Source organism: Miniopterus schreibersii (assembly GCF_964146895.1).
Source record: "Miniopterus schreibersii genome assembly, chromosome: 11".
Classification (NCBI taxonomy): Eukaryota; Metazoa; Chordata; class Mammalia; order Chiroptera; family Miniopteridae; genus Miniopterus; species Miniopterus schreibersii.
Window position 1 is genome coordinate 45080266 of NC_138111.1, and position 26762 is coordinate 45107027.

The 26762-nt window shown below is 33.8% G+C and overlaps 1 protein-coding gene across 3 annotated transcripts in view; it reads left to right on the forward strand.

The window, feature by feature from the left end:
- The window catches only part of RIC1 (RIC1 homolog, RAB6A GEF complex partner 1), an 81910-nt gene that overhangs the window by 22942 nt on the left and 32206 nt on the right, over nt 1–26762 (forward strand). For 2 of the 3 annotated variants that reach the window (XM_081151963.1, XM_081151965.1), the window contains exons 3-7: nt 10248–10327; nt 15964–16071; nt 21342–21484; nt 21767–21903; nt 26433–26524. In XM_081151963.1, the coding sequence (XP_081008089.1) occupies nt 10248–10327; nt 15964–16071; nt 21342–21484; nt 21767–21903; nt 26433–26524 (560 nt within the window). The remainder of the gene's footprint in view (nt 1–10247; nt 10328–15963; nt 16072–21341; nt 21485–21766; nt 21904–26432; nt 26525–26762) is intronic. The other variant, XM_081151964.1, reaches the window with a different exon arrangement.

Consider the following 26762-nt stretch of genomic DNA (forward strand, 5'->3'; position numbering starts at 1 on the left):
CAGTTTATTTGAATAATCAGTGCAGAGTATGAAATGACTGAGAATCACTTCCTATGAATATAGTTTGGGTAGAACACCTTCAGGTGTAAAGAGTTTCAAAGAAGTTCAAAACACACTAATTGAATACAACTTGAAGCAGAATCCACTAAGGTGTGTTTTAACTGATGATGGTAAAAATATGTGTGGAACAGAAAAAGGCTTATTTATTACTTAGTCGGACAAATTTACAAAGTTTGTGCGCATATAAGCATTTAAAGACTATGGTTACTTTAGTTTTTTATCGGAAATAGAAGCTAACTGTCCTGACTTGCTTAACCCCATAGCTGTTGATGGCTTAGCAGTCAGTGGTAAAGGTTTACTGTTAAATTTTTTAGCTCAGGGGCTGAGGTAGAAATTTTTTTAACTTGAAGAACCACCTGCAGGTACTGATCAGACACCGAATGACTTTGGAAGATAGCTTTTGCTGTATACTTGGTATTGTCTAATGACTTCAGTCCAAAACTACAAAACAAAACAGTGCTTATATGTGAAATGTATATATGGTAAAGTCATTTGATGACAACTAATGTTTGAATCACAAGTAATGTCAGACTGCTTTTCATACTTCCACTGCTTTTAAGAGTTAAGAGAAAAGAAGTAAGATTTCTATTTCCAACAAAAATTAGCAGCAGATATATTTCCTGAGTCCAGACTATACCATTTTTCAGAACTTGATGCAATTGCAAAGGAAACTTCCATATTTCCAAATCTATTTAATTGTGAAAATGAGAAATGTTCCATTTAACCTTCAGTTGGAAGTAATTAATCTACAATGTGAGGACATGTCAAAAGGTAAACATCAGGAGAGGAATCCAATAGACTTCTCTAATTGCCTACTTGGTACTGTATATAATCAATTAAAATTATATGCTCATGGATTGATATCAGTATTTGACAGTACTTGTGTAAAAAGACATTTTCAAATGTGAGGTATGTAAAATCTCATTACAAACCAGCATTAATTGAGGAAACTTTGCAGTCTGTTTTGATATAGGGAGCACTAACTTTAAACCTAATTAAGCAAGTATGTTATCCCCACAAACAAATGTCATTCTCTAGGGGATGTGTATTACAAAGAAAAAGTATACTCAATATTCATAGCTATTATATTTAGAATTTTGTAACAATAAAATTTATAAAAATTTGTTTTCTCTATTCTTTCTTTCTTTTTATTTTTCTGTATCTCTGATGCTTTGATATCTTGGGTCCTTGCTGACCCTGGAGGCACTGCAACTCCCAGGGCTAGCCAATTCCTAAAGATAGTAAAAGACTCATCTGTTGATATACCTCGCATATACAAACCAACCAAGTCATAGCCTGTAACTGCAACTACCTCCTTTATGGAACTCTTACACTCTGGGCCACTATTCCCCTGCCCTAATAACCCCAGGTCAGGTACCAGTCTCTATACCACCAATAAAGGGGAAACAGTCCATTAGCTTTCTTTTTAGAGCAGAAATAATTTCACATTAATTTATTAACCTTTTACAGTCTACTAATTATTTAAGAAAGCAAAGAAGTTAGAAGAAATTATTCCTTTTCACATTGGGGAGATAAAATGTGTACATAGGTGAAGATAAAAACAACTTACTCTTTTTGGCTATTGAAAATTCAATTTGTACTTTACCTGGTTATTGCTTACAGTCTTTTTCTAGAACCTTGTGAAGATGTCATGGTGAATTTCATTTTAGCTACTGTAGTCTGGCTCATATTAAATATACTGAGTAAATGCTGGTAGGATTCAAGTTAATTCATCTCTGTATAATTTAAAATATGAATTAATGTTTTAGCTGATATGAATTTTAATATACTTACTTGTAGGATCATAAGTGGACTTTATGAAAATAAACTTTTTAAAGAACAGTTTTGTATTTACAGCCAAATCAAGGGGAAAGTATAGAGATTTCCCTATGTTCTCTTCCCCAACACATGCATAGCCTCTTCCATTATCAGCATAGGTTGAATTATGGTGGTGTTATGTTACTTTTGGTGTTGTACATTCTGTGGGTTTGGACAAATTTATAATGATATGTATCTACCATTATAGTATATACAGGGTAGTTTTACTAGCCCCCAAGTCATCCTCTGTGTTCCTCCTATTTATCTCTTCCTCTCTCATACCTCTGGCAAGCACTGATCTTTTTTTTTAATCATCACCCAAGTACATGTTTATTGATTTTTTTTTGAGAGAGAGAGGAAGGGGATATTTATTGATTTTTGTTTTTAAAATTTTTTTTTTAAGAGAAGAAGTGGGGGGAGAAACTATGAGAAACTGACAAAAACAAGAAAAAAATTATCAGTAATTCTACCATTCATAGATAATCATTAATTTTTATTTCTGTCCTTATATATTTTTCATGGATATTTGCAGATGCTCTTATACTTAATATAGCACATGGATTTTGAAAAGCTATTGAAGTCTATTTGTTTTTAAATCCAAAGTGATACTACTATAAGTAACTGGTAATGTCACATGTTGATGGGGAACAGATTTGGTGAATCTGAGTTTTATAAGTAGAAGATTATCTGAAACATTTTTTATTTTTAGAAAGCTATCATAAATTTTCATAATCTACTTTTTTGACATCATGAACATTGTCTCACTTCGGCATTCTTCCGTCACTTGATTTTGAATGTCTGCATAGGGTTCTAACTTACAGATGAGTATAATTTTAAATTGATAAATAAATATAGGAATTTTTATCATTTTCAGACAAAATTGAGATCTCAATTTCATTTATTTTTTTACTTAGTGTATTAGGACTCTCCTAGATTAATATATACTTCTAATTTAATTTTAGTATTTGTACAGTACTCTGTAGTATGGAAGTTTCTTATTTACTTTGCTATTTTTTACTTGCTGGACATTTGGCAACTACACACAGTGCTACAGTAAACATTATTGTACATGTATCCTTTTGTATTAGTGCATTTATTTCTTTGGGGTACTTATCCCTGTGTGGGATTGCTGGGTCAAAGTATACATGTATCTTCTTTTTAATAAATATTGCCAAATTATTTTTCAATCAAATTGTATCAGTTCCAGAATTACTCCTTAAGTGTCCCTAAGATTCCTATTTTCCCTGAATTTATGCCTGCATTATTAGATTGATGAAAAATGGTCTTGTCATTTTAATTTTCTTTGTTTTATTGCTAATGAGGTTTGGCATCTTTTCATGTTTATTGGCCTTTTGCAGTTGTTCTGCAGGTTACCTGTATTTGTTTATTTTTTAAACCTAGTTCCATATCAGTTTTCTTCACTGTGGCTCCAGTGCCAGGAGCATTTTCTGCACATACGGTAGTCATTCACAGATTAAATTAAATAAGTAATACCTGAACATACCATTCTTTAACCATGGAAAAGGATATCCTGTCTAGGTATAAGATTCTTAGATTGAGATTCTTTTTTTTCCAGCCATGATATACTGTTCTGATGACCTCTGGTTTCTAGTGTTAGTGATGAGGTCTAGTGCTAATCTGATTCTCTTTCCTTTGCAGGCAGCCAGTTCTTTTTTTCTGAATGGTTTTTCTCTTTATGATTGAAATTTAGTCATTTCTTATTATCACTAGATAATTCTTTTCTTTTGTTTTTATTAAACTCTCTCCCTTTGTTCTCTTCTGCAGTCCCCCACCCCATTAAAACGGAATCTCAGCCTCTTCAAACTGAAGATTCAAGTATTTCTGTACTAGGGAATTTTTCTCCTGTTATTATTATTTTTTTGAAAATATATTTTTATTGATTTCAGAGAGAGACAGAAACATCAGTGATGAGAGAGTCATTGATCGGCTGCCTCCTGCATGTCCCCCGCCGGGGATCAAGCCCACAACCTGGACATGCGCCCCTACTCGGAATCAAACCACAGTCTCCTGGATCCTAGGTCAATGCTCAACCACTGAGCCATGCTGGCCGGGCTTTTCTATTATTTTTTAAATAATAGAAGAACAGAACCAAACTTGTCCTGTCCTGTATGATTTCTTAATTTTTTACTCATTCTAAAACCTGAATTTCTCCTCCAAGTCTCTCATTTTTCAATAATGACTTAATCTCTATATGTTCTGAGATTGTTTCCATTTAATCTTCTGGAATAAAAGGTTCACCTCCCACAAAAGTTTATTCTATATCAGGTCATCTGTTGAATTTTTCTTTTAGGAAATATTTAGCTCTGAAAAGTCTTATGTTCTAATACTGTCTGGAAAATCCTAAATATTTTTCCCTTAATTTACTTGCATTCTTCTCTCTCATCTATGTGACTCATTAGTAGGATCCATATATTTGAGCCATTTAGTTAGGTCTTCCATAATAAAGTTACTGAGCTTGCATATAAGTGGAATTTTTCTTTCTCGTGTTCTGTTAGCCACCCATTGAGGTCAGGCTTTCCTGTGCATCTCTCGGGCAATGCAGACCAGCAGATGTTAGCTAAAATGGCAGTTTGCAGAGGCAGACAGCTTACAAACTCTTGTCCTATGTTGAAGCTTAGGGATGAGTCACCTCTATTCCCAGGCAGTTTCTTCAAGTGGAAGGACCTTAAGCTAAAGGCTCCTTCAGACAATGAGGCCTGGGAGCAATAATTCACCGGTGTAAACTCTGCTGGCTGAAGTCATTGGGGTTATGTGGACAGCCCTATCAGTGTCCACTTGTGGGAACAGTCACATTCAGCCCTTTTCTGAGGAGAGCCATGGGCTTCTGCTTTTTAGATTTACGTAGGGAACCAGAGCCTCAAGGAGTAGCAAAACAGAACTTTCCCTCTGCCTGGTCCCTCAGCACCTGTTCTCTCCCAAGAGAACGGAAGAGAGCTTGATGAATCTGACAGCATCCTTTAGTCCATCCAGCACACATCTTGGTAATTGTACCATGAGACAAGAAGGTTAGGAATGTGGGCTCAGTCTTTCCATCTCACCAGAATCCAGAAGCTCACCTTAAACTAAACCATTTCTATCTGTTCAACTTTTTATTTGCATCTGCCTGCAACAGAGGTTATTTAAAATTTTTATTTCTTACTTTATAATATAAACTAATTCAGATGGAGAATCATTAGCTATATAATAATAATTTAGAAAGGTCACTAATATTTTTGTATTACCTGTTTAGTAAAGCAGTCACTCTTTGCAAATAGCCATTTATACTAAAAGATAATCTATTGAGGTACAATAAAAATAAACATTAAGGAATTGTATATTATCACGGAATGGGTACTGGATAAGTGAACTTTCCCGGTAACCAAAGTGTAATTGGCTTTGAAGCTTTACTGATTCCAGGGGTCCTTTTCCTCTAATGCATTGTACATTTTATTAGCCTCATACATAGAATATATTTATTATGAATTAACTATTTACTTGAGGATTCAAAGTTATTATGGCAGTAAATTTTTTGGATGTCTACTAGGAACTATTGTAAGTGCTTTATGTATATTAAAATTAATGTGTTCTTCATAAAATTCCTCTAAATTAAGTAATTTTACTATTCTTATCATACATTTGAGGAAAGGTACAGAGATTAAATAACCTGCCCCTGATTACATAGCTGCTATGTACCTAAGATTACATTATTGATGATGGAATTCTAACCCATGAAGCCTGGTTCTAGAGTTCCAGAGTCTTAATAATTCTGCTTTACTGTCTTTTCACTGTTAGCATGGTGGTTTAATCCTACTAGCTTGTGGAAGAAAGCTGAATCTAGGAGATGCTTTGGAACTTGCTTTTATAAAAAGTCATTAATAGAATGTGTAGGCAAGGGTATACAGTTGTATGATCTGCAGAGCAATACAGCCTGACTCTCTGCAGATGGTTAAGTCATGCCGAAGCAGCCGTCCCCGTGTGATTCTCTTACTGTCTGACCTGCCCCACCCAAGTATCATCATCGTGTGCTCTGACATGTCAGTTATATCCAAAATTCTATTTCTGTATCATCAACAGAGCCACGGTCACCTCCTTATCAACTTGTACCTTAAAAAGAAATCTCACTGACACTTTTTTTAATGGGGTGTGGAAAGAAAATCCTTTACCATTTTAAGAATTGGTTCATAGTGTTTGGGAGAGTGTTTTCTCTAAATATCAGGTGTAGAGTATCATTTTTGTAAACATACCAGGCCATAGTTATTCCTAGTTTTTCTAAATATCAGACAATGAATAGATATCCAGGCACAAGGAGCATTAAAATCAATTTTAAGTACTGTTCTCATCTCTATGATTATATCTGACAAATAGTAGCACCAGTGTATTTATTTATTGATTGATAGATTTTTATTTTGTTCTATTTGATTTGAGAGAGGAAGAGAGAAACATTGATGTGATCTAGAAACATCGGTCGGTTGCCTCCTGTATGCACACCTCCTGGGGATCTAAACCTACACCCTAGGTATGTGCGCTGACTGGGAATCGAACCCGCCAGCTTTTGGTGTATGGACGATACCCCGACCAACTGAACCACACTGGCCAGGGCAGCACTAGTGTATTTAGGCATATGTGTAAGTATTTTCATGGTAATCTTGCTTATAGTAGGAAAAAAACCCTGGGGCCCTTTGATTCTGCATCCTGTCTAGTCACCAGTGTGCTGCGAAGTCCAGTATCTAGTTTCCTGTCATCCTCTTTATTCTCATTGCCATGACCTTAGTAGAGGCCTTTTTATATTTTGTCTAGATTGCTTAGAAGTGAAAACTTTTAGCTAGTATTTTTCTCTACTTGAAGTGCATCTTAATTATGCATAGCTCTTATGTTATTATTATTTTCAAACCTTTCATTGGCTTCCCATTGCATACAAAATGTGTTCCAAACTGCTTAGCCTAGTATACTCTATTTCCCACTGCTGCCTTTAATAATTCCCTTCACAACCAGCTAATGGAAACATAGTCTGTTCTGCTGCAACCTGAGAGTTACTATAACATGAATTAGAACATAATTTACTTGGGAATAAGGGAAAGATGTCAGTTTACTTGAGAATTCCTGTGGTTTCATTGTGATTTTTTTTCCTCCCAGCATGTTGAGGTATTGAGTCACCAAATAACAGCTGAGAGCAGAGTATTCTAATGGAGTGGAACATAGTAAGTTGCAGAGCAGTGCAATACTGTACACAGTACGCATTCATCTCATTGTTTCCCTTCATCTTGGTGTGACAAAACTCAGTTTCGGAAGTGATTATTGTGTGAGTCTCCTGCATCTCTGAATTTTGCTCTTGTCTCCATAAACTGTCTCAGTTTCTCTGTTTGGCTCATCCTGGCTTACTAGCCTGTCTCACAAAATCTGAAAGATTGTACAAAAATGTTAGATCATTATCTTAGTGATATGATTTTGGGGTGATTAATTTTATGTATTTGAACATGTATAATAAAGAAAGAAAGCTAAAAACAAAAAATACCATTTACAAACCAGTGTAAAGAGTTTAAAAGTGCTAGTTCATTATTTCAGCCTTATTTTGAAGTCTGGCATGACAGTATTTGGGGTAGAAAATAAATGTCTAAATGAAGTCCTTATAAATTATTATAAAATCATTATAGAAATCTTTGTGATATATCATTTAGGTTATTGGAGCCAGATGCTTAATCTGTTCTAGTCTTCATAATAAAAAGGGTATATCCTAGGGAAGAAATTCACTATGAGTTGGAGTTCTGAAGTACCTAGTGAATTCATGTGAAGTAGAAGCACTGGATAATGGTAGAGGAAGGTATTGGGATTGCTGCCTAGAACTTAGGCTTTAGTTATATTCAACAATTGATTTGCCTTATGACACAGTTGGATTTAAATTTTTCCTGTTCACAGAAAATTACTATTTATAATATATGTCATGCATCAATCATAAAATAATTTAACTTGGGGTAGCAAGGGATAACTTCCCAAATGCCTAAACAAAGCACAACAAACAAGCAATTAATAGTAATACCATCAACCACCACCACAGCCTCCAGATTTCTTCTGAGTGTCATTAATACAGACATGTCTGCCTGTTCCATCTGCTGTTTAAGTAGTGATTTCCTCCTCTTGTCCTCTTTATAGCCTTTATTGCCTTTATCCTTATATTTCTATGACCCTAAGTCATGAGAACACAAAAGAAAGGGACATGAAGACTTGCCATTTAAGTTACCTACAGAAATTGTTGGGCCTCTGTGATTAAGGTCACATAATCTAGTAGTATTACTTGGAGAAAGAAAAAAATAATAAAGATACAGGATGATACAGGAAAGAGAACTCTGAGGTTCTTTATTTTACTTCTTCATTTACTTAGTTTGCGGGGGCGTGGGGTGTGCATACTAGAAGAAGGTATTGGAACTGTTGCCTACAGATTAAGCAAACAAGCTTATTTGCAGTATTTTGGGTTAGGAAGAGAAGGGCAATTATAACTGCATATAACAGATTTGGTATAGTTAAGTAAAGATGCTACTTTTTAAAGATGATTATTTATTACCAAAACTTTTAAATTGACATTTTCGTAAACAGTCCTGTCTTAGAACAATGATAAATGTCATTGAGATCTGGAAGTTACAGCATTTAATACGCGTGCAAAGCCATAGATACTTAGTAAAGATGATTGATACAGAATACCAAAATAGTAAATCGAGCTATTGCTTGTAATTTCATCTAGTATACTTGTATATAAAATTTCTAAATGCTGGTGCAAAATGATGCTATATTTTCCCTGGCATTGTAGTCTTCTAAGCATTTGCTAAAATTCTGAGTATATTATTAGCATTTGATATTCTGAAATGTTGAACTTTTGACCTCGAGGTCTGATATTCCGAAAAGCATTTGTATGTTATTTTTCTAAGTACTAGACCATATTATTTTACTTTTCTAGCCTATATAAGGTAGCAGTAGAGTTTACAAATTTTAAACAATCGCTAATCTGTATAGGGGTCATGATGCCTATGAAACTTGATATGGTTTGATTGAATTCATTTTTCTGTTCTTCCCATGTTCTCCACATTAGAGGAATATAATATTATACATTAGAAATTAGAATAATAATCTTATTGGCAAAAATCTTAGCTTTTTTCCTTTTGCATCCCAATATGTTGAACTAGAGTTGTGGAATACATTATGAAATAGTAAAGTTTATAGCTTACAAAACAAGACAAAACACCTGGCTTTGCTAAAGAAATTGTTTTCTCTGGCACTCCTTTAAGTAAAAAAAACAGAAAGCCAGTAGTAATGGGAAAAAATTTGAAACCTTAAATAGTTTTTTGTTTTTCTTTGGTTCTGCTTTGGTCAGAAGCCCACCTGCTCCTAAAATGGTAAGAATTCAGTGTTAGTATAAAGTAGATTGGGCAGAGCATTTGCCGCTTTGTTCCGTTTTGCCCAAAAACGTGTGGTTGGAAACAACGACGTGAAGTATTTTCCATATTTATATAAATGTAAAACGGTTGTTTGGGCTTCACAAGTCACAAATATGTGTCATGATCATAGAACGAAACTGTTTAATACAATTTATATTTTTAAAACATTTTATTAACTTAAATAAGCTGATGTTCAAATTTTGGAAATAGATTTGCTTTATTTTTCTTCTGTGTCACGGTATATTATACAGTAAGTCAGAGGCCAGTTCATTGGTTTTGAAACATGTAATTATGTTATTCTGAAGTTGTACTCTACAAACTTTGAGTAGAGTCAAAAATTTCATCATACTGTTATTATTTGGTGATATTGTTGCTTTAAAAATTTGGAAAAAATGTTTGCCATATTATTGCAGAGTTCCAGAAGGTCTGTATGTTTTGCAAAATAGTCATCCATTATTCAATAATACAAGTACTTTAAAATATTAATATCTGCAGTGTAATATGAACTATTCATTTCAATGATGTGAGAAATATTTTTAAAATATAAAAACCCTTTTCGTGGGTTATTAAACAGATGAGTTATATTAAAACAGTCATTTATAAAAGTTGTATAATTGGACTATAGCTTTTCTAAAGAGGGTTCTTAAGAGTGAAGTGTTTTTGCCTGGCCGGGCGTGGCTCAGCGGTTGAGCATCGACCTAGGATGCAGGTGATCGGGGTTCGATTCCTGGTCAGGGCACACGCCCAGGTTGTGGGCTTAATCAATGACTCTCTCATCATTGATGTTTCTATCTCTCTCTCTCCCTCTCCTTTCCTCTCTCTGAAATCAATAAAAATATATATATTTTTAAAAAGTGAAGTGTTTTCGAAGTAAGAATATATAAAATTTAGGGTTACAGTCATAGCCTTACCCTATAATCATGGTAAATAAAATTTATCTTTCAGACGGCAAATGGCTACATCTTGTTTTTTCATATTACAACTACAAGAGGGGACAAGTACCTTTATGAACCAGTGTATCCCAAGTAAGTTTGTCTTTCGTTCTTTAAATATTTGATATGCATACTTTGAATTTACAAAAATACTACGGTTGTCTGAAGTGGTTAAAATAAGCCAGCATTTCAAAAATAGTGTTTCAAAAATTACCAGGTCTTTTAACTGTCATTTCTTGAGTAAAGAATTCTGTGGTTAAGTAAGTCTGGGAATCTTTGATGAGTGTACTATATTCCTTCATGGACATTCAGAATTACTATTAATATATTCCAGATCTAGAATTCTTCTTTCCTTATCAGGAAGGAGCTAAGAGATCATGAGGGGAAGAGGGGAAATGTCTAAGTAAGCTGAAAGGGCACTTTTTGTTGTATATATATTTTTGTATGTAGATAGAAAAGAATTTGACTTTTAAACTATGTTATTCTATATATTTTGCATTGTTTTCTTTTTTAACCATACTTTTGAAGTGAAAGAACATTTTATTGAAAGAATGTTGGAAATAAAAGAACATATAATTTTAAAGCATAACATCTGTTTTAAAAAAGACCAAGCCATTAAAGTGTATGAAAATATAAATATAAATGAGTATCTCTTTTCTAGATGATGGAAGACAGTCAATGTTTATTTTGTGTGTAAGAAATTAAAGGGAAAATAGATTTTACTAGGTGAAAATGTAAATTTCTGAGAATTAACAGGAAAAAAAGAACAACTTAAAAGAGCAAGTAACAAACGGAAAAATTTTGCAATAAATAGGACCAAGGCTTACTATTTTTTATAAAGGAATAATATAAATTGCTAAGGAACACAAAGATTTCAAAAGATAAATAGGTAAAAGCAATCTCATAAGAGGAAAAACCTGTGTTAATTAGTAACTCTGAACATTAACTCAAAACAAAACATTAAATACAGCAATTAAAAGTACATTTCCGTATATAAAAATAGTTGTGGGAGAATAGTAAAATGTGTTCTTGCACACTTCTAGTATATATACAAATGTGGGAGTGAACTGTGGCACATTCTCCTCGAGTAATATGCATCATTAAGTATAATGTCTCAGAAAAGTTTATAAACTTGAGAATCTGATCATATAATGCCTAATGAAGAAACAAGTCACACAAAATTATATAGGTAATATGACCACAACTTTGTAAAACAAAACAAAACTCATCTAAAGAAAAAAACTCCTTAATGGTAGAACTGTAGTGATTTTTCAGCGTCTTTCAACTCCTGAATTTTCCAAAATTTTTGATACTGTGGTAAAAAAAAAAAAAAATTAGCCATGTATTCGAAAAATCTAAAACAAAAAGGCCACAATTTTTAAAAAATGGCATTGTGAAAATATTTCTAAAAATAACACTTGTTATATTCTTGAGAATACATTTTGGGAAAGACTAACATAAGCCATGTAGCTTAGTTTCCTTTTTTCATAGATTTTAGGAAACTAGATTTTGGCAGAAAAATTGTAATGTTAAAGTGGTATGGACAGTATAGCGGGTAGTTGATGTATTTAGAAATTTTAAATTCCGTTTTATGGGTAATATAAAGCTTATTTTTTCATTCTAAGTAATAATTTTGTGAACTTTATGAAGAACTTGTAATGAGTGTCTAAAATATAATTTGTGTGTTTTGAACTACTGCATCTACTAAACCCATTGTATCACTCAATTTAGACATGCTCTTGTCAATGAAAAGCAATAGTCAGAATAATCTGAACTTAACTGTATTAGTCTATACTACTATAGGTGGGCTGGGTAGGGAAATAACATCCTTTAACAGTGAAAATACTGTTTTCTTTATTTCACCTCACTAACATGATTTACATATATATACAGTGATCTGGAATAGTATTTTAATAATCATTTTTGTGTTCCAGAAAAGTTTCAGTTTCTTGCCTTCTGATTCTAAGACTTGGGGGGACACCACCACTTAACTAAGTAGTAGTCCTGACAGTGCATGAACTTTGCTGTATTAGACTGTGTATGTTAGGCTACAGAATAAGAGCACTGTTGTTGTTTTTTAATTTGAGTGTTCTTCCACATATCATATTGGAGATTTTGGGTTTTAATATATGAGCTCAATAAATGTGTATAACCTTAGAGCAGCATGAATAGTAGTTAAAGGAATAGGCTTTGGCATCAGACAGACCTGGAACTGAATGTCAGCTCTGCCTCTCTTCAGCTGTATGTCTTCTACTAAGTTACTTAATACCTCCAAAACCTGTTTCCTCATCCATAGAAAGAGATCACAGGAGTAATTATTTCCTAGGATTAAGTGAAATCACATGTATTAAATGTTCAGATAAGTGCCAGCTCATGGGAAAATGAATAAAGGACACCTGCTATTATTGTTAATGTATTTTTTCCTTCATCAAATTTTTACTTCATTTCTAATATTTTAAGTGATTTTTATATAAGTATATAAATTTCAAGTGATTGTATATATATAAATATGAAGTGATTATATATATATAAATTTATATATATTATGTATTAAGTAATTTTTTTTTTTTTTTTTAACATTTGACTGGGTAATGTACTTTTCCCCCCGAGTTTTACTCCTAGTAACTGCTGCATAAAATTTTTTTTAAATCTCTTATAGGGAAACAGTTTTGCAAAGCAGAGCAAATTGTAGGAGTTAGAGTCAGCCTGTTGTATATTTGCGTACTGGATTACTTTATGGTCAGGTTAGTTCAGTAAGTTTCAAGTTTTTCTGTAGAACCTATTTGTAAAATTGAAATAAAAATATTTTCTTCTTCATTTGTTTGGAGGATTATATGAGTTCAAATTTTTAAAACCTGGAAAATAGTGGCTCAAATACGTGTTTGGGTAGGGTTTTAAAAATGTTTACTTTTGACAGTGTATCTTCATCATTTGTGTCATTGTAAACATTTATTCAGTTCAAAATGCTGTTCTAAGCACTTTTTCAAACTCATTTAAACCCTGTAGCAACCCTGTAAGGTAGCAGAGAGAGGCCAAAGTAACTCATTCATAGTCACACTAGTAAGTGGCAAAGGATTCAGACATAAGTGTTGTATCTTCAAAGTTTGTGCTTGTTATCATTAATGCTATGTTGTGTCAACCGTATTTGTCTGTCTAGCCATCTACTTTGGGATTTATTTGGGAAATAGGGGAATCAAAAAGAGGAGAAATGATCTGGAGTGGTTTATAATAGTCCCGAAGGCCAAGCTGGTTTGGCTCAGGGTTAGAGTGTTGGCCCGCTGGCCGAGGGGTCCCAGGTTCCGTTCCCAGTCAAGGGCATGCACCTCTGTTGCAGGCTTGATTCCCGTCAGAGCATATGCAGGAGGCAACCAATCATGTCTCTCTCTCTCTCTCTCTCCCCCTTCCCCTCTCTCTGAAAATCAATGGAAAAAATATCCTTGGGTGAGGATTAAAAAAAAAAGGAGCATCATAATTAAGGCCAGTAATTAGTAGTTGTCTTCTCAACTATAGAAACTCTGTTGTCTCTTGTTTCTGTACTCTAAATCTTAGGAGTCCGTCACATTAGTTTTTCTAGAGTATCTCGACTTCCCCGTATTATGTGACAGGATCTTAACCTCAGACCACATATCATTTTCCTGTATGCTGCACCTTAGACAGGTCAGATGCCCCCATGATCTTCCACAGTTTCCATAGTGTTGTTTCCATCTTCTATAGTTTCCAGTGTTGTTTCCAGCATCTTCCTGTTGATGTTGGGAGTCAGCCTTCAACAATGATGGCAGTCTTATTTACTGCAAATGACTTTTTATGCCTCAGAGTATCATTTATTCTATGATTAATGAATGTTTCACTTTTATCTTTTGTGTCTTTATAAATTCTTTTGTATATTAAGCTATCCCTTCATGTTAGTTACACAGACCACTGGATAGACTTATCTACTGAAGGTTGCCTGGTTTTTCTTTTGTATCTTGGAACTTGCAGTGAAATTAATGAAGGAAAACTGCCAGGAATAAATCAGAACTAAGTGTGTGTTTAGCTTTAGAATGTGCTCCTTTGTTTATCTTTAAATACAGATTTATAGATCTTGAAACTGCAAATCAAATTTATTTCATTATTCCCTGGCTGGTGTGTTCAGTGGGTATAGCATCAGCCCACACACCAAATGGTTGTTGGTTTGATTCTGGGTCAAGGGCACATACCTGAGTTGCAAGTTTGATCCTTGGCCCTGGCATTTGAATACCTGAACAAAAATGCCAACTGGTCATTACCCTGAAGTCCACCAGTTGACAAACCCAACTTGAACACACACACACACACAGACACACACGCACACACACACACACACACACAGCGCTTATTATTAGCTTGTTCTCGTTAACTTATTAACCATGAATGACCAAAGATTGTTAGCCATTTTAGGAAAGTGTGCAGCATAAAAGTGACGTAACAGAGAAAAGGGAACTCAAAGGAAATAGGCAGTGCAGGGAACAAAAACACTTTGAGGAAATGATCATTAACAACCTCAGATAGTTACTGTCTAATTAAAGCAACAACAAACTATGGGTGCTATAAGAAAAGAGCAAAGAAGGGTAAGAAAGTTGCAGGGATAAAAAGTACAGTAGGCAGAAATAAAAGAATTAGGGGGAAAAACAGTTCAGGAACTCTTCCAGGATATAGAACAAAAGACAAAGTACAAGAGAAAGCTTAGCAGCTGTTCAAAAAAGAACAGAATTGGAGAACCTCATTAGTATATTAAGGAAATAAAATATAAATTTCCCAGACCTAAACTAAACACATCAGTCACTAGATTGTTACCAAGCTTCTATATGGAAAATAATCTAAAGCTAGAAAGTAAGCGGAAAGCTTTGTGAGCATCAAAATAATTTTCACAAAGCAAAGTACTTTGAAAGGTATTGCTCATAATTTTACTAATATTGACAAATTGGTTTCCAGGATTATAGGTGATTGGAGAGGGAGAGATGACTTAGGCAGGCTAATTGCTTCCAAGAGTAAGTGATAGCTGATAGTAAGAAAAGAGACACAGCTATTGAATTCCAACACAGGCATTGAGAAAGAGGGTCCTATGCCATGCGGGGATGAAGATTCCAGGGCAGCTTTATAGTCCTTTTGAGTGGTTGCATGATACAGCTTAGTTATGTTGACACTGACCCGACCACTCTAGTTGCAGCCATTTAATACCACAGAGTTTGCAAATTTAGCCATTTTGCTATTTATTACCAAGTTTTATGTGAAACATCTAATTGCATCCCAGAATCTCATCTAATTCTGATACATACCCAAAGGATAGAAATGGTGAGGTATGGAGTAAGGTAAGAGGAGGTGAGGATTTGGATCACTTTGGACATGCACTATACAGAATGGTGTGTGTCTCCCATAGTCCCATCTCAGAAAGGGCTGTTGGCCAATTCAAACAAAATGTCTGTTGGTTCTCCTCAGAGTTCACTTTTTTCTTGTGTTTTTTCCTAAGATTCTTTGTTCTCTCTTCGCTCCCACCTCTCCCAACATAAGTTACATTGGTCAAACACATTTACTTCTCATTGATATGTCTGCTATCGTAGGATTTAGGTCTGTTTTTCATTTGAGAACCTAAAAGACGAATACCTGATTTATAAGTCTGATTAAATTTACTTTATTTAATTGGGTGTATATTAGTCACAGAGTGAATAAGAATTCAATTTCTTCTTTAATCCTTTATATTTGCTATTTTTTAGAGGAAGTCCACAAATGAAGGGGACACCCCATTTTAAGGAAGAACAGTGTGCTCCAGCATTAACTTTAGAGATGAGGAAAATACTGGATTTGCAAGCACCCATTACAAGGTACAGTACTTTGGTTAAATATAGTATTTTGTGATGGCAGTAGGCAAGGTAGTTGGTTAATCATATGACCAGTAAAAAGGTTGATTTCTTTTCATGGAGGATAACTTTTTTAGCCCTAGAAATGATTGATTAACCCTTATAAAAATGTGAAAATTTATAGAAGGTACATTATTACATTTAAATTATTGTAATAAAGCCCATAAATTGGGTATAGCAACTGTAAGGTTATTTAAGAAGTTCATATTTTTGGTAAGATTTAGAATGTTTGAATGATACGACATAGTCCATGTTACTTAAAAAGATACAGATAAAAATCACACAAGTTGAGAAAAAAAGAAAGTGCCTTCATTTCTATAGCCTTTATAAGTTTTGGGGGGGGTATTTGTACACTTGGAAGAAAGCTGAGCTTTCTGATCCAAGTGTCAGTAAAGGTTTTGTGATAAGACCAGAGTACCAAAAGACCAAAAATTATTTTTTATCCATTGGTAGAAAATACAAATGACTGTACCTAAAATTTAGCTTTATTTCCTTAATTGCTTCACATTTGACATTTTAGTTCTCTGATGAGTGAGTCTTGTCAGAAGTGTATTTTTTAACTTAAAATTTTTATTACAATATTTATTTTTGTTTCTTTTTATTTTTTTAAACAAAGTTATTTTTAACTGAATCCAGGGTTAAAGTTGGGCCCACAAGAACCTTCTGGTTGTTATTGTGCCTGGTTATATACAAGCATGAAGTTATAATGGTAGAATTCTAACATTCTATGCATCAAAATGGCCAGCAGTTCTTATCTCTATTGCCCAGACTTGCTATAAGAAAATGAAGAGAAAAATTGGTAAAAGAAGTATTCTAACACAAAATATATTTTAAAACCTTCCTGTCAAAACGTCTGCAAGTAAACTTATGAAGGAAAACACTGATAAATTCGATTATGTAAAAGTTTTTTAAAAATCTGCTTAGAAAAACACACACACCATAAGTAAGATCAAAAGTCAACACAAACTGGAAACAAGCAAATATACCTACAGTGAATATTGCAAAAAGCCAGTTTCCATAATACACAGAATTTCTGTAACAAGAAAAAGACACAGTAGAACAAATGGACAGAGAATATAAACAATTTGTTTTTATTTTTCATATTCCAATTAATATATTAATAGATTGCCATTAGGACATTAAATAAATGACTCTGATACTTATTATAAATAGTTAGGTAACATATTGTCTTGGGAAGGGGATAGGGAAATGAGAACTTTTATACATTGGTGGTGGGAATATAAATTGATACCATATCGCCCTTGCTGGTATGGCTCAGTTGGTTGGAGGGTCATCCTGTGAACTGGAGGGTTGCAGGTTCCATTCCCAGTTGGGGCACATACCCGGTTTCGGGTTTGATCCCCAGTTGGGGCATGCACAGGAGGCCACTGATCGATGTTTTTCTTTTACATCGATGTTTTTCTTTTACATCGATGTTTTTTTTCTCTCTCTCCCTCTCTAAATCAATTTTTAAAAAAACGCAACTTAAAAAAATTGATACCATATTTATGGAAGTTGATTTAGCAATACCTATCAAAATTACAAATGTTCATGGCCTTTGCCTAGCATTTCTACTTCTAGGCATTAGTCTTGCACATATAATAATACATACTGGAAATGAAATAGACCACCTAAATGTCTGTCAGTAGGGAGCTGCAAATTCATTTTCTTACATCTGTACAATGGGAATAAGATGTATCTGTAAAAACAATGATGATACTCTTTACTGAAGAAAACTTCCCAAATATATTTTTGGGCAAAAAGGCAAGGTGTACTCTATACGATAATGCTATTGTTTGTTTTTAAAAGGGAGCTGGTGGTGTTAGACTATGTATTGTTCTGGAAGAATACCTTAGAAACTGAGCATGAGAACAGGGTGGGGGACAGTTTTGGGAAAAAGACTTTTTATTATGTACTCTTACTAAATGAAGAATTGTCTGGATGTCATATGGAAATATATTGAAGTATAAGAATGTAATACCTCTTTTTAGAATTCTTATTCACAGTTCTAATAAAAGGCTTCTTTCACTATTTTGTTAGACTATAGTAAAGATACTGGTACATATTAAATGAAATTGTATGCAAGTGGCTGGCTGTTGTCTTGCCTTGCTTAATCTATCTTTTTATATATTCTCATAGAAAAAGAATGCTTTTTGTTTTTGTTTGCTTAAATGTGATCAGGGTTACAAAAGATTGAGTTCACGTCATTCATCACGTTGGTCAAAAAACTTTTTGACCCTTTACTTCAGATTTTATTTCCGCTTCTAGATTCTTTTCAAGAATGTAACTTGTTGCATAAGGAATTTTGAATATCTGAGAGTACCAAACCGGGTGGAACTGTACAAGCATGGTGTTCTACCTCCACCTGGTGGTAAAAATTCTGTTTCATGGAGATGAGAGAAAAAGAGCCTTTAAACAAAGAATTCCTGTCAGGTGCTGCATTTTAATCTATAAATTTAGGTGATTGGAAATCTTTAAGTCTTCTCTTAAAGCTACAGTAAAATAATTGCATTTCAGAAGAACATTATTAGCACTTGCTGGATATTATAGAGATTTCCTATTTGATTTTGAATTTAATGAGAAGATATGAAACTTGGCTTTATTACCAACTATTATCCCTCCCACTACCCAAAATATAAGTCATATGAAGTTATGGATAATGGTTACACTGTTGCTTATAGGCGTAAGATGGCAAGAGTACTGCCGTCTTTTAAATTTTTTGTTGAAAAAAAGAATAGGATTAATGTTAAGCATCCAAACTTTGTTATAGAAAGGTAAAAAGTACTAACTGATATCATGTAATGAATACTAATAAATACCATAGTTTATTCCATATCTTGCTCCATCCCAGCCACTTAGGAAAGTCCTATGTAGTATATAGTATTTAATATTAGTTAGGTATTAAATATGTTTGTGTATTTAAGAATTGGTAATTATATACTTTTTAAAAACCTCTTGAATATCAGGTAGCTGTTATAAAGCCCATGTCAAAGTCAGTGATTGGAGAGGCTCTCTGAGAATATAGAGTATGTTTATGTGGTTTTGCGTGTACTTATACCCAGAGGTAATTTTCAAAATATTTAAAAACCAGTACAGCATGAAAACACATGGAATATTGGTTATTGGTGCAGGGTCCTCATATCCCCTGATGCCAAGAATTAATCCTTTAGTAATTAGATCTTTGTGAGGGAGGGAATCAGTGGTGGGCAGGCACTTGAGTGGCTTGTAGCAGGACCTATTTACTAACTTTAATTTAGTACTTTAACAACTGACATCAGCCTTTGTTAAATGAGTTTGCTTAGTTTCAATGAAATGAGGAGACTATATCTTTTCCTATAGATTTTTTTTATCATTATCACAGTTACTTTAAAGTCATTATCTTTTAATTCCAACATTGAGATTGTCTATGTATCTATTTATGTTGATTAATTTTTCTCTTCACTCTGAGTTACATTTTCCTGTTTACTCACACATGTAGTCATATTTTGTTACAGCATTGTGGGAATGATGATATAGAAATTCTGAATTCTGGTTTTGTCTAGCAGGCAGTTAAAATACTGCAGGATAACCTTGTCATATGTAGTAATTCTAGGAAGATAGGCACAAAGGAGAGGTAGAAAATATAGTTTGAAAAAATCTAGGCTGACTCCTGTTGAATGAAAATCACTGGTAAAACAATGGCTGTACTACTCACCGGCCTCTCTCGACATGTAGTAGCAGTTCTAAAACATAAGTTTTTGTATTCTGCTTACCACATGCTACATATAAATTTTAGCACAAAAATATAAATTTGAAATCAAAGAATATATAATACTTTAAAAGGTGAACTTTAAAACGTGGAATTTTAATTCATTACAGATGCTCTGGTGTTCAAGTGGTGGATCTGGGAAAGGGGACATGTCACGTTTTTTCAGTATTTTTAGTTTGGAAGAAAATATAGTAAATTCTTTATTGTCTTAGATCCGCAGGGGAATGAGTCATTGAACTCAACTCCCCAAAGAATTGAAGGTTTAATTTAAGAATTAAAGCATTAAAAACATTTTTTACCATTATGGATTTAAATGTTTATGAATTATACTCTAAACTTTAAGTATGAAAGGAAATTTAATAGTGTATATTAGAGTATATGTGATAGACACATAACATTTTATCATTCTTTTTTCTACTCTGATACTCTTGAGTACTCTTTTTAAAATCCATCTTATTTCCTTGGCTTTCTTGATACTAATTTCCACTGGTTCTTCCCCTGTTCTCTTTTTCTTTCTCTCTGCCAGTACTTTTGCAGTTTCATTTATGGATTCCCCTTCCCTTTTTTTTTTTTACTTCCGACAAACATTTACTGCCACATATATAACTAGCATTGCCTCAGGACCTGGGCATATAATAGTAAACCCAGTAGGCATTTATTTGCTATTAGGTAAGTAAATGTTAAATCTTGTTGCAAATATCAGTAAGTGCTGAGATCATACTACATAATTACTTTTCAGTACTTAATCAACTGAGAGGTCTTCTGAAGGGAGAAACTTGACCTTGGAATCTCCAACAGAGAGCATAGTACCTGCCACAGAACATAGGCTTCATAAATGTTTGTTCAATAAATGAATTTGAGACTCATGATAACCCTAGAAATACAGTGTTTGAGAGCTGTGCTCTCCAATACAGTAGCCACTAATCAAGTGAACTTATTTAAATTAGTTAAAAGTAAACAAAATTTAAAATTCAGTTCTTCTTTCACACTAGCCGTATTTCAAGGCTGCAGTTATTATGTGTGGCTAGTGACTACCATGCTCGATAGTACAGATACAGAACGTTTTTATCACTGGTGAAAGTTATGCTGGACAGGGCTAGAGGATTGTTACTCTGTACTCATGGCTCCAGATTGTCATCCTTTCATTAGTTGTCCTTTTTTATGGTTTCTCTGCCTCTTTTCCTGTCAGCTATCACTTACCCTTCCATCTTTCAATTTGTTGTTTGTAGTTTTTAACTCAATTCATCAAATTTGTGACTGTTGTTGCTCATAGTCTTCCATTTCTTCCAGAATTTCTGATTCTAGATTGAATTATACATAGATAAAGCTACTATATAACTAAGTTGTAAGTAAATGACGGTTTTGTAAGTGGTTTCATTATCTTCTCTGAATGAATATTCTCTAGGGCAATTACATTCATACTTATTGATTTCCCAGGATGCTCTCTTAAAAGGTAACTGATAATAAATTGCTTACTCCCCTACAGTTTGCAGTCTGTGCTGGAAGATCTCCTGGTTGCTACTTCTGATGGACTTCTTCATCTTATTCACTGGGAAGGAATGACAAATGGAAGGAAAGCTATTAATCTTTGCACAGTACCCTTTTCAGTAGATCTGCAGTCATCTAGAGGTAGTTAAACTTTCTGCATGGAGTAGAACCAGATGTTTACTACTTGATATAATCTAGTGAGATATTTTCTATGGATGATCATTGATTTTTCTACTTTGGAATTAATTATGCAAGGGAGGGGTGTGTGTGTGTATCTTAGTAGGAAGGAGTAGTTACATTGTTTAGTGTCTTCAGGTCATTCGTTTTGCCCTTTTAACTGTCCTTACAGGGCTCATAAGCAAAAATGTAAGGGAATTATTTATTATGTTTATATTCATATTTCATGTACTTTTTTATCATTAGCAGGTTCATTCCTGGGCTTTGCAGATGTGCACATCAGAGACATGGAATACTGTGCCACTCTTGATGGGTTTGCTGTGGTGTTTAACGATGGTAAAGTTGGATTTATTACACCAGTGTCCAGTAGATTTACTGCAGAGGTATGATCTATAGGCTTTGAATGTTTATTTTCTTTATTGTGCATTAATTTATAATCTGTGTTACTAAATTCCCTCCCCCATTTTTAAATTTATGATCTTAGGGTTTGTTGTTAATTTTAAGCCAAAACTATATATATAAATAGTATAAGTAGACCAATAATTATCTATTAGACGTGCTGAAGAAAAATGACAGCTCCTGCCCTCCCAGCTCTCTTCACATCCAATTTTCTTTGTGATAGGCAACTACTTTTTAATCTTTTACTGTTTATTTTGCTATTTATCTTCACTATTCTGTGTATTTCCTTTAATTTTTAGTTTTTAGGCTGTGGAAAATGGCCATATACTTCCCTCTTCCCTGCTTTCACCATGTACTTCCCAGTATAGCAATTGTGTTTTTCATTAGATTCTGCTTATTATTTAAATGGCTGTTGCTTTGTATATTTATATTAGTACCTGCCCCATGTAGGATGTTATGATTATTTTTCTTTTCCTGCAGATTTTCCCTCCCTCTTGCAATTAATAATTGTTAGTTTTTTTATATTTGCTTAGTTTCTATGTATTTACCACTAATTCAACCCCAAACTGTCTGCTGGTTGTATAAATATCCTCTCAGTTCTTTCAAATGCATTGGTGTTCTATCCATTTCATGTTCTTGAAGGCATTTCTCTTGGATCCTCTGGCCTGCTCCAGTTTGGACTGATTGCTCGCTATACACACCTTTAACACAGTTGTATTTGGGGCTTTCCATCATCTGGAGGACTTCCTTTGCTCCTTTATTTGTGTGTGATTATTTCACAATTAATTCATACATGATTAGTTAATTTATGAATTTGATTGCTGTGATAGAGACCCAAAATAAAATTCTGGATTCACTGGTAAGCTCTGTGGGGTCTGATTGAGTAAGGTCTTTACTATATGGTGAACTAACTGAATTTTTTCCTTCCCTTCCATTTCTGTATCCAGAGTTCATTTGAGGAGAGTCCTGCAGTCTTTTCCAGGAAATATATACCTGGCTGACTCAGTATTCTAGGATTTAAGTTGTGGAAGAGTTAGACTAGAGGCTCCAGATTCAGGATGTAAACTTTTACTTATCCCTGTTTTCATTGTGGTCCAGAGACCACTGGAGTTTTTTTGTTTGTTTTTCTCCAAAGAAAAAGCTCCAGTTTTCTGTTAGTGGAGGTGGAATGTTTCTTAGCAGCTCAAATTGGGAGGGTACTCCTGGAAGACCCAGCTGCTGCGTAAACAGGCTTTGAACCAATCCTGCTTTCAGTTCAGCCTTTCAGAGACATCTAACTTCCCAAGCCTTTTGTGAGCCCTATAATGTAAATGTAGCTGCTTCTCAACATTTTTTGCTGCCAATTAAGGATTCTACCCATCCTTATACTTTCCAGCTTCCAGAATTTTCCGATACTACCTCATCTCCTATTCTTTGTACTTGCCAGTTTATGCTTTTTGAAAAAAAATGTTTTCTGTTATAATAGAGAAGCTAAATATTTATGTTCATTGTGCTCTTTTTAACTGGAAAGGATTTTGAGTTTTGAGGGGAGTTGTTTGTTTTTTGAGGTTATATTTTTTTCCACATGGTATCAGCTTTAATGTTTCTAATAACTATTTTCCCCTACCATCTTTATTCAGGTAGTAAGGTACTAAATAGTACACTTGTAATAATGTGTCAGTATGTAAATAAGAATAAAAATAAGCTTTTGAAGAGCCTAATTTTTTTTTTACAAGGTACAAATATATTTATAGTTATGTTTGGGATTTAAATGTTTTTACTGAAGACAAAAATATTAGAACTGAAAAAGTGATTGACTCTTTTCTGAGTATCAATTTTTATTAGTACTTGGTTAAAGAAATTTTTCTAGTCAATTAAGGGTTAAAGTATAATGGAGGAGGTCAGTGGGGGGAAAAGGGGGACATCTGTAATACTTGCAACAATAAAGATAAATAAAAAAAATAAAATATAGTGGAAAATAGATGGACATTATTAAGTATAAATAAAATGTATAAATTATAAGAAAACAATACATATGTATTACTGGTAGTTAGGAAACACACTAGTGGCATCTTTATATTAGACATTATTTAAGTGTTTTGTAAAAATTCTCTGCAGCATTGTTTAATATATTTAACAGATAAGTTAAAATATGTCAGATTATGCCACTCCTCTGCTTAGAACCCTTTCAGTAGGACTGTATAATTAGGGCAAAGTCTACTGAGGACAATTAGAGAAGCTGAAGAAAAAATATTTTTTTTAAATGTGCTTAAAGGTTTTGGAGAGCTTATTAGACAGTAAAGAATGACCAGGCTAGGGAAGGCCAGAGGCCCAGAGAGCCCAGTGTTTGAGGATACAGTGAGCAGGAACAAACCTGGCCGGGTGCATCAACAAGGATGGATCTCACAAACACGTTGGGTAAAAGGAGCTGGACACAAAAAGATGTGTGCTATGATTCTATTTTATGTAAATTTAAAGGAAAAAATAAAAACATAGGCATTTCTAAATTAGAGCTTGTTTGGGTGCATGTTTAAGTGGTAATGGTTTAAAGGAAAAGAAGGAAGTGGTTGCCATGTCAGTCTGAATATTGGTTACTTTTGTGTTGAGGGTAAGGGTGTATTGATTGGGAGGGACACTGTTGGGGACTTTTGGGTACTGATAATTTTTGGCCCGAATGGTAATTCTACAAGTGTTTACTTTGTGATGTTATTGAGATGTACATTTTTTTGTGTGTTTTTCTCTAATGTACTTATAATTAATAATAGAAAAGGTTGAAAAATAAAGGCATCCAATGATTCCTGATACCTAAATTGGAGAGAAAGCCAAAGTTCCTATAGTAGCTTTCAAAACTCTCAAAGTCTGGCTTCCTGTTCCATCTATTACCTCATCTTCTACCTCCTCTTCCTCCACTCCACTCCTTCTGCACAGGCCTCTCTTATGTTCTTTTGAACATGCCAGAAATGCTGTCTATGAAAGGGCCTTTGTACTTAATGTATCTCAGTACTTTCCTCAAAACACACCTTCATAGGGAAAACCACTTAATATTACATCCTTCCCCCATACTCCCTCTTCCCCATAATTGCTGTATTATTTTTTCCTGTAGCATTTGCCAACTTCCAGTATACTGGATAATTGTTTTAACTTGTCAGCCTCCTAACAGATGTAAGGCAGGGATACAGGTAGGGATTTGGGTGTGTTTGAATACCTGACATTTCCTTAGCTCCTAGAGCAGTGCTTGGTGAATAGTGGGCACTTGAAAAATACTTGTTACAGGAATGAATTTCAAGCTAAGCAGTCATCTGAAGAAATAATGCCAGTTTTATTATTAAAATTTAAAAATGAATAAAGTTACCACAAAAAGAAGCAAATATTCCATGTTTAGATAGTAGGTTATATAGCTCATTTGGTAATTAAATTCTGTGGTAGTATATTTCAAAAAGAATTGTAATTATATTGGATTTTCTAATGTTTACTACTGGGAGCATCTAAAAATAAAGTGTATATTCTAGTGTGCTATTTTTTGTGCTTAATAAACTGTCACAATGAGCTTTGACATAGAATTTATAATATAAGATGTTCTTGATTTGACAAAAAAACAGACAATATAGCCAAGTCTATTCTATATCTGTATTCAGAATAAAATAGCATATAAGTTTCATAATAGTGTCATTCATTTATTGAATGCTTAATTTGTTGAATGCTAGGCATTATATTAAGTGGTTTACATGTATATATATTCTCATTTAATCTTCAAAACACTCTTAAGAGGTAAGTAATTTACAGATAAAACTGAAGCTTGGAAATGTGAAATAATCATTTCAGCAAGTGATTGGGTACACCTGAGATAACAGACTGTCAGAACCATGCTATTCACCATTCTACTATGAAGCAAAGGAATAATAGAGAATAGTAAGCAATTAACAAATCATGACTTGCTTCTAAGAACATACCAAATAATGGGAATGTAAAGAAGAGCATAGGGAAGACAGCCAATAGTAGTATAATAATGGTGTATGGTGCCAGTTGGGTACTGGAAATATCAGGGGGAGAACTTTGTAAAGTATATGATTATCTAATCATTATGCTGTACACCTGAAACTAATACAGAATATTTTTAAAAAAATAGTATACCAAATAAAATATACTGTTTCCCACTGGTTGGGAAGTTGAACACAGTGTGCTAGGTGACCACAAGAATAATAATAGTGAGCAACTTAGATGCAGTTTGTGCTATCAGGAGGTTTGTGTCCCAACAGGAAAAAGTCGTTTAATTTGGAGATCGAATATCCATTTTTTAGTGTTTTATATATAGATTAGCACTGGACTGAGCTCATTTGGGGAATATTTATTGAAACAGTTAATGAAATTCATGTTTTAAGGGAGAAAACTCAGTAACCCTGATGGAATATTTTTTAATCCAGTTGAAACAAAATATGATAAAGCCTGTGAAACTGTTTATTGAAGGAGAATTATAGTGTTTACAGCATATTTTGGAGAACACTTTTTAAGCCTTAACTGCTTTCCTTTATTATAGCATCTTCATGGAGTTTGGCCACAAGATGTTGTTGACGGAACTTGTGTAGCAGTAAATAACAAGTACCGACTAATGGCATTTGGTTGTGCAAGGTAATTGATAAAGACTTCTGCATTTTAAGTGTTATTGCCCAAAATAATGTTTTTTAAACATCGGATGTTCCTAATACACTTGTAAACTTTGTCATTTCCTTGTAATTGATGAATGAGCCTTAATATAAAATCTAACAGTATTTTATTAGATTGGGACAAACAAATCTAAAAGACAGATTTTGGAGATTATCTTAATTTGTAAAAGTGAGCTTTTCTTCGGTGGTAGGAAATTGAGTTT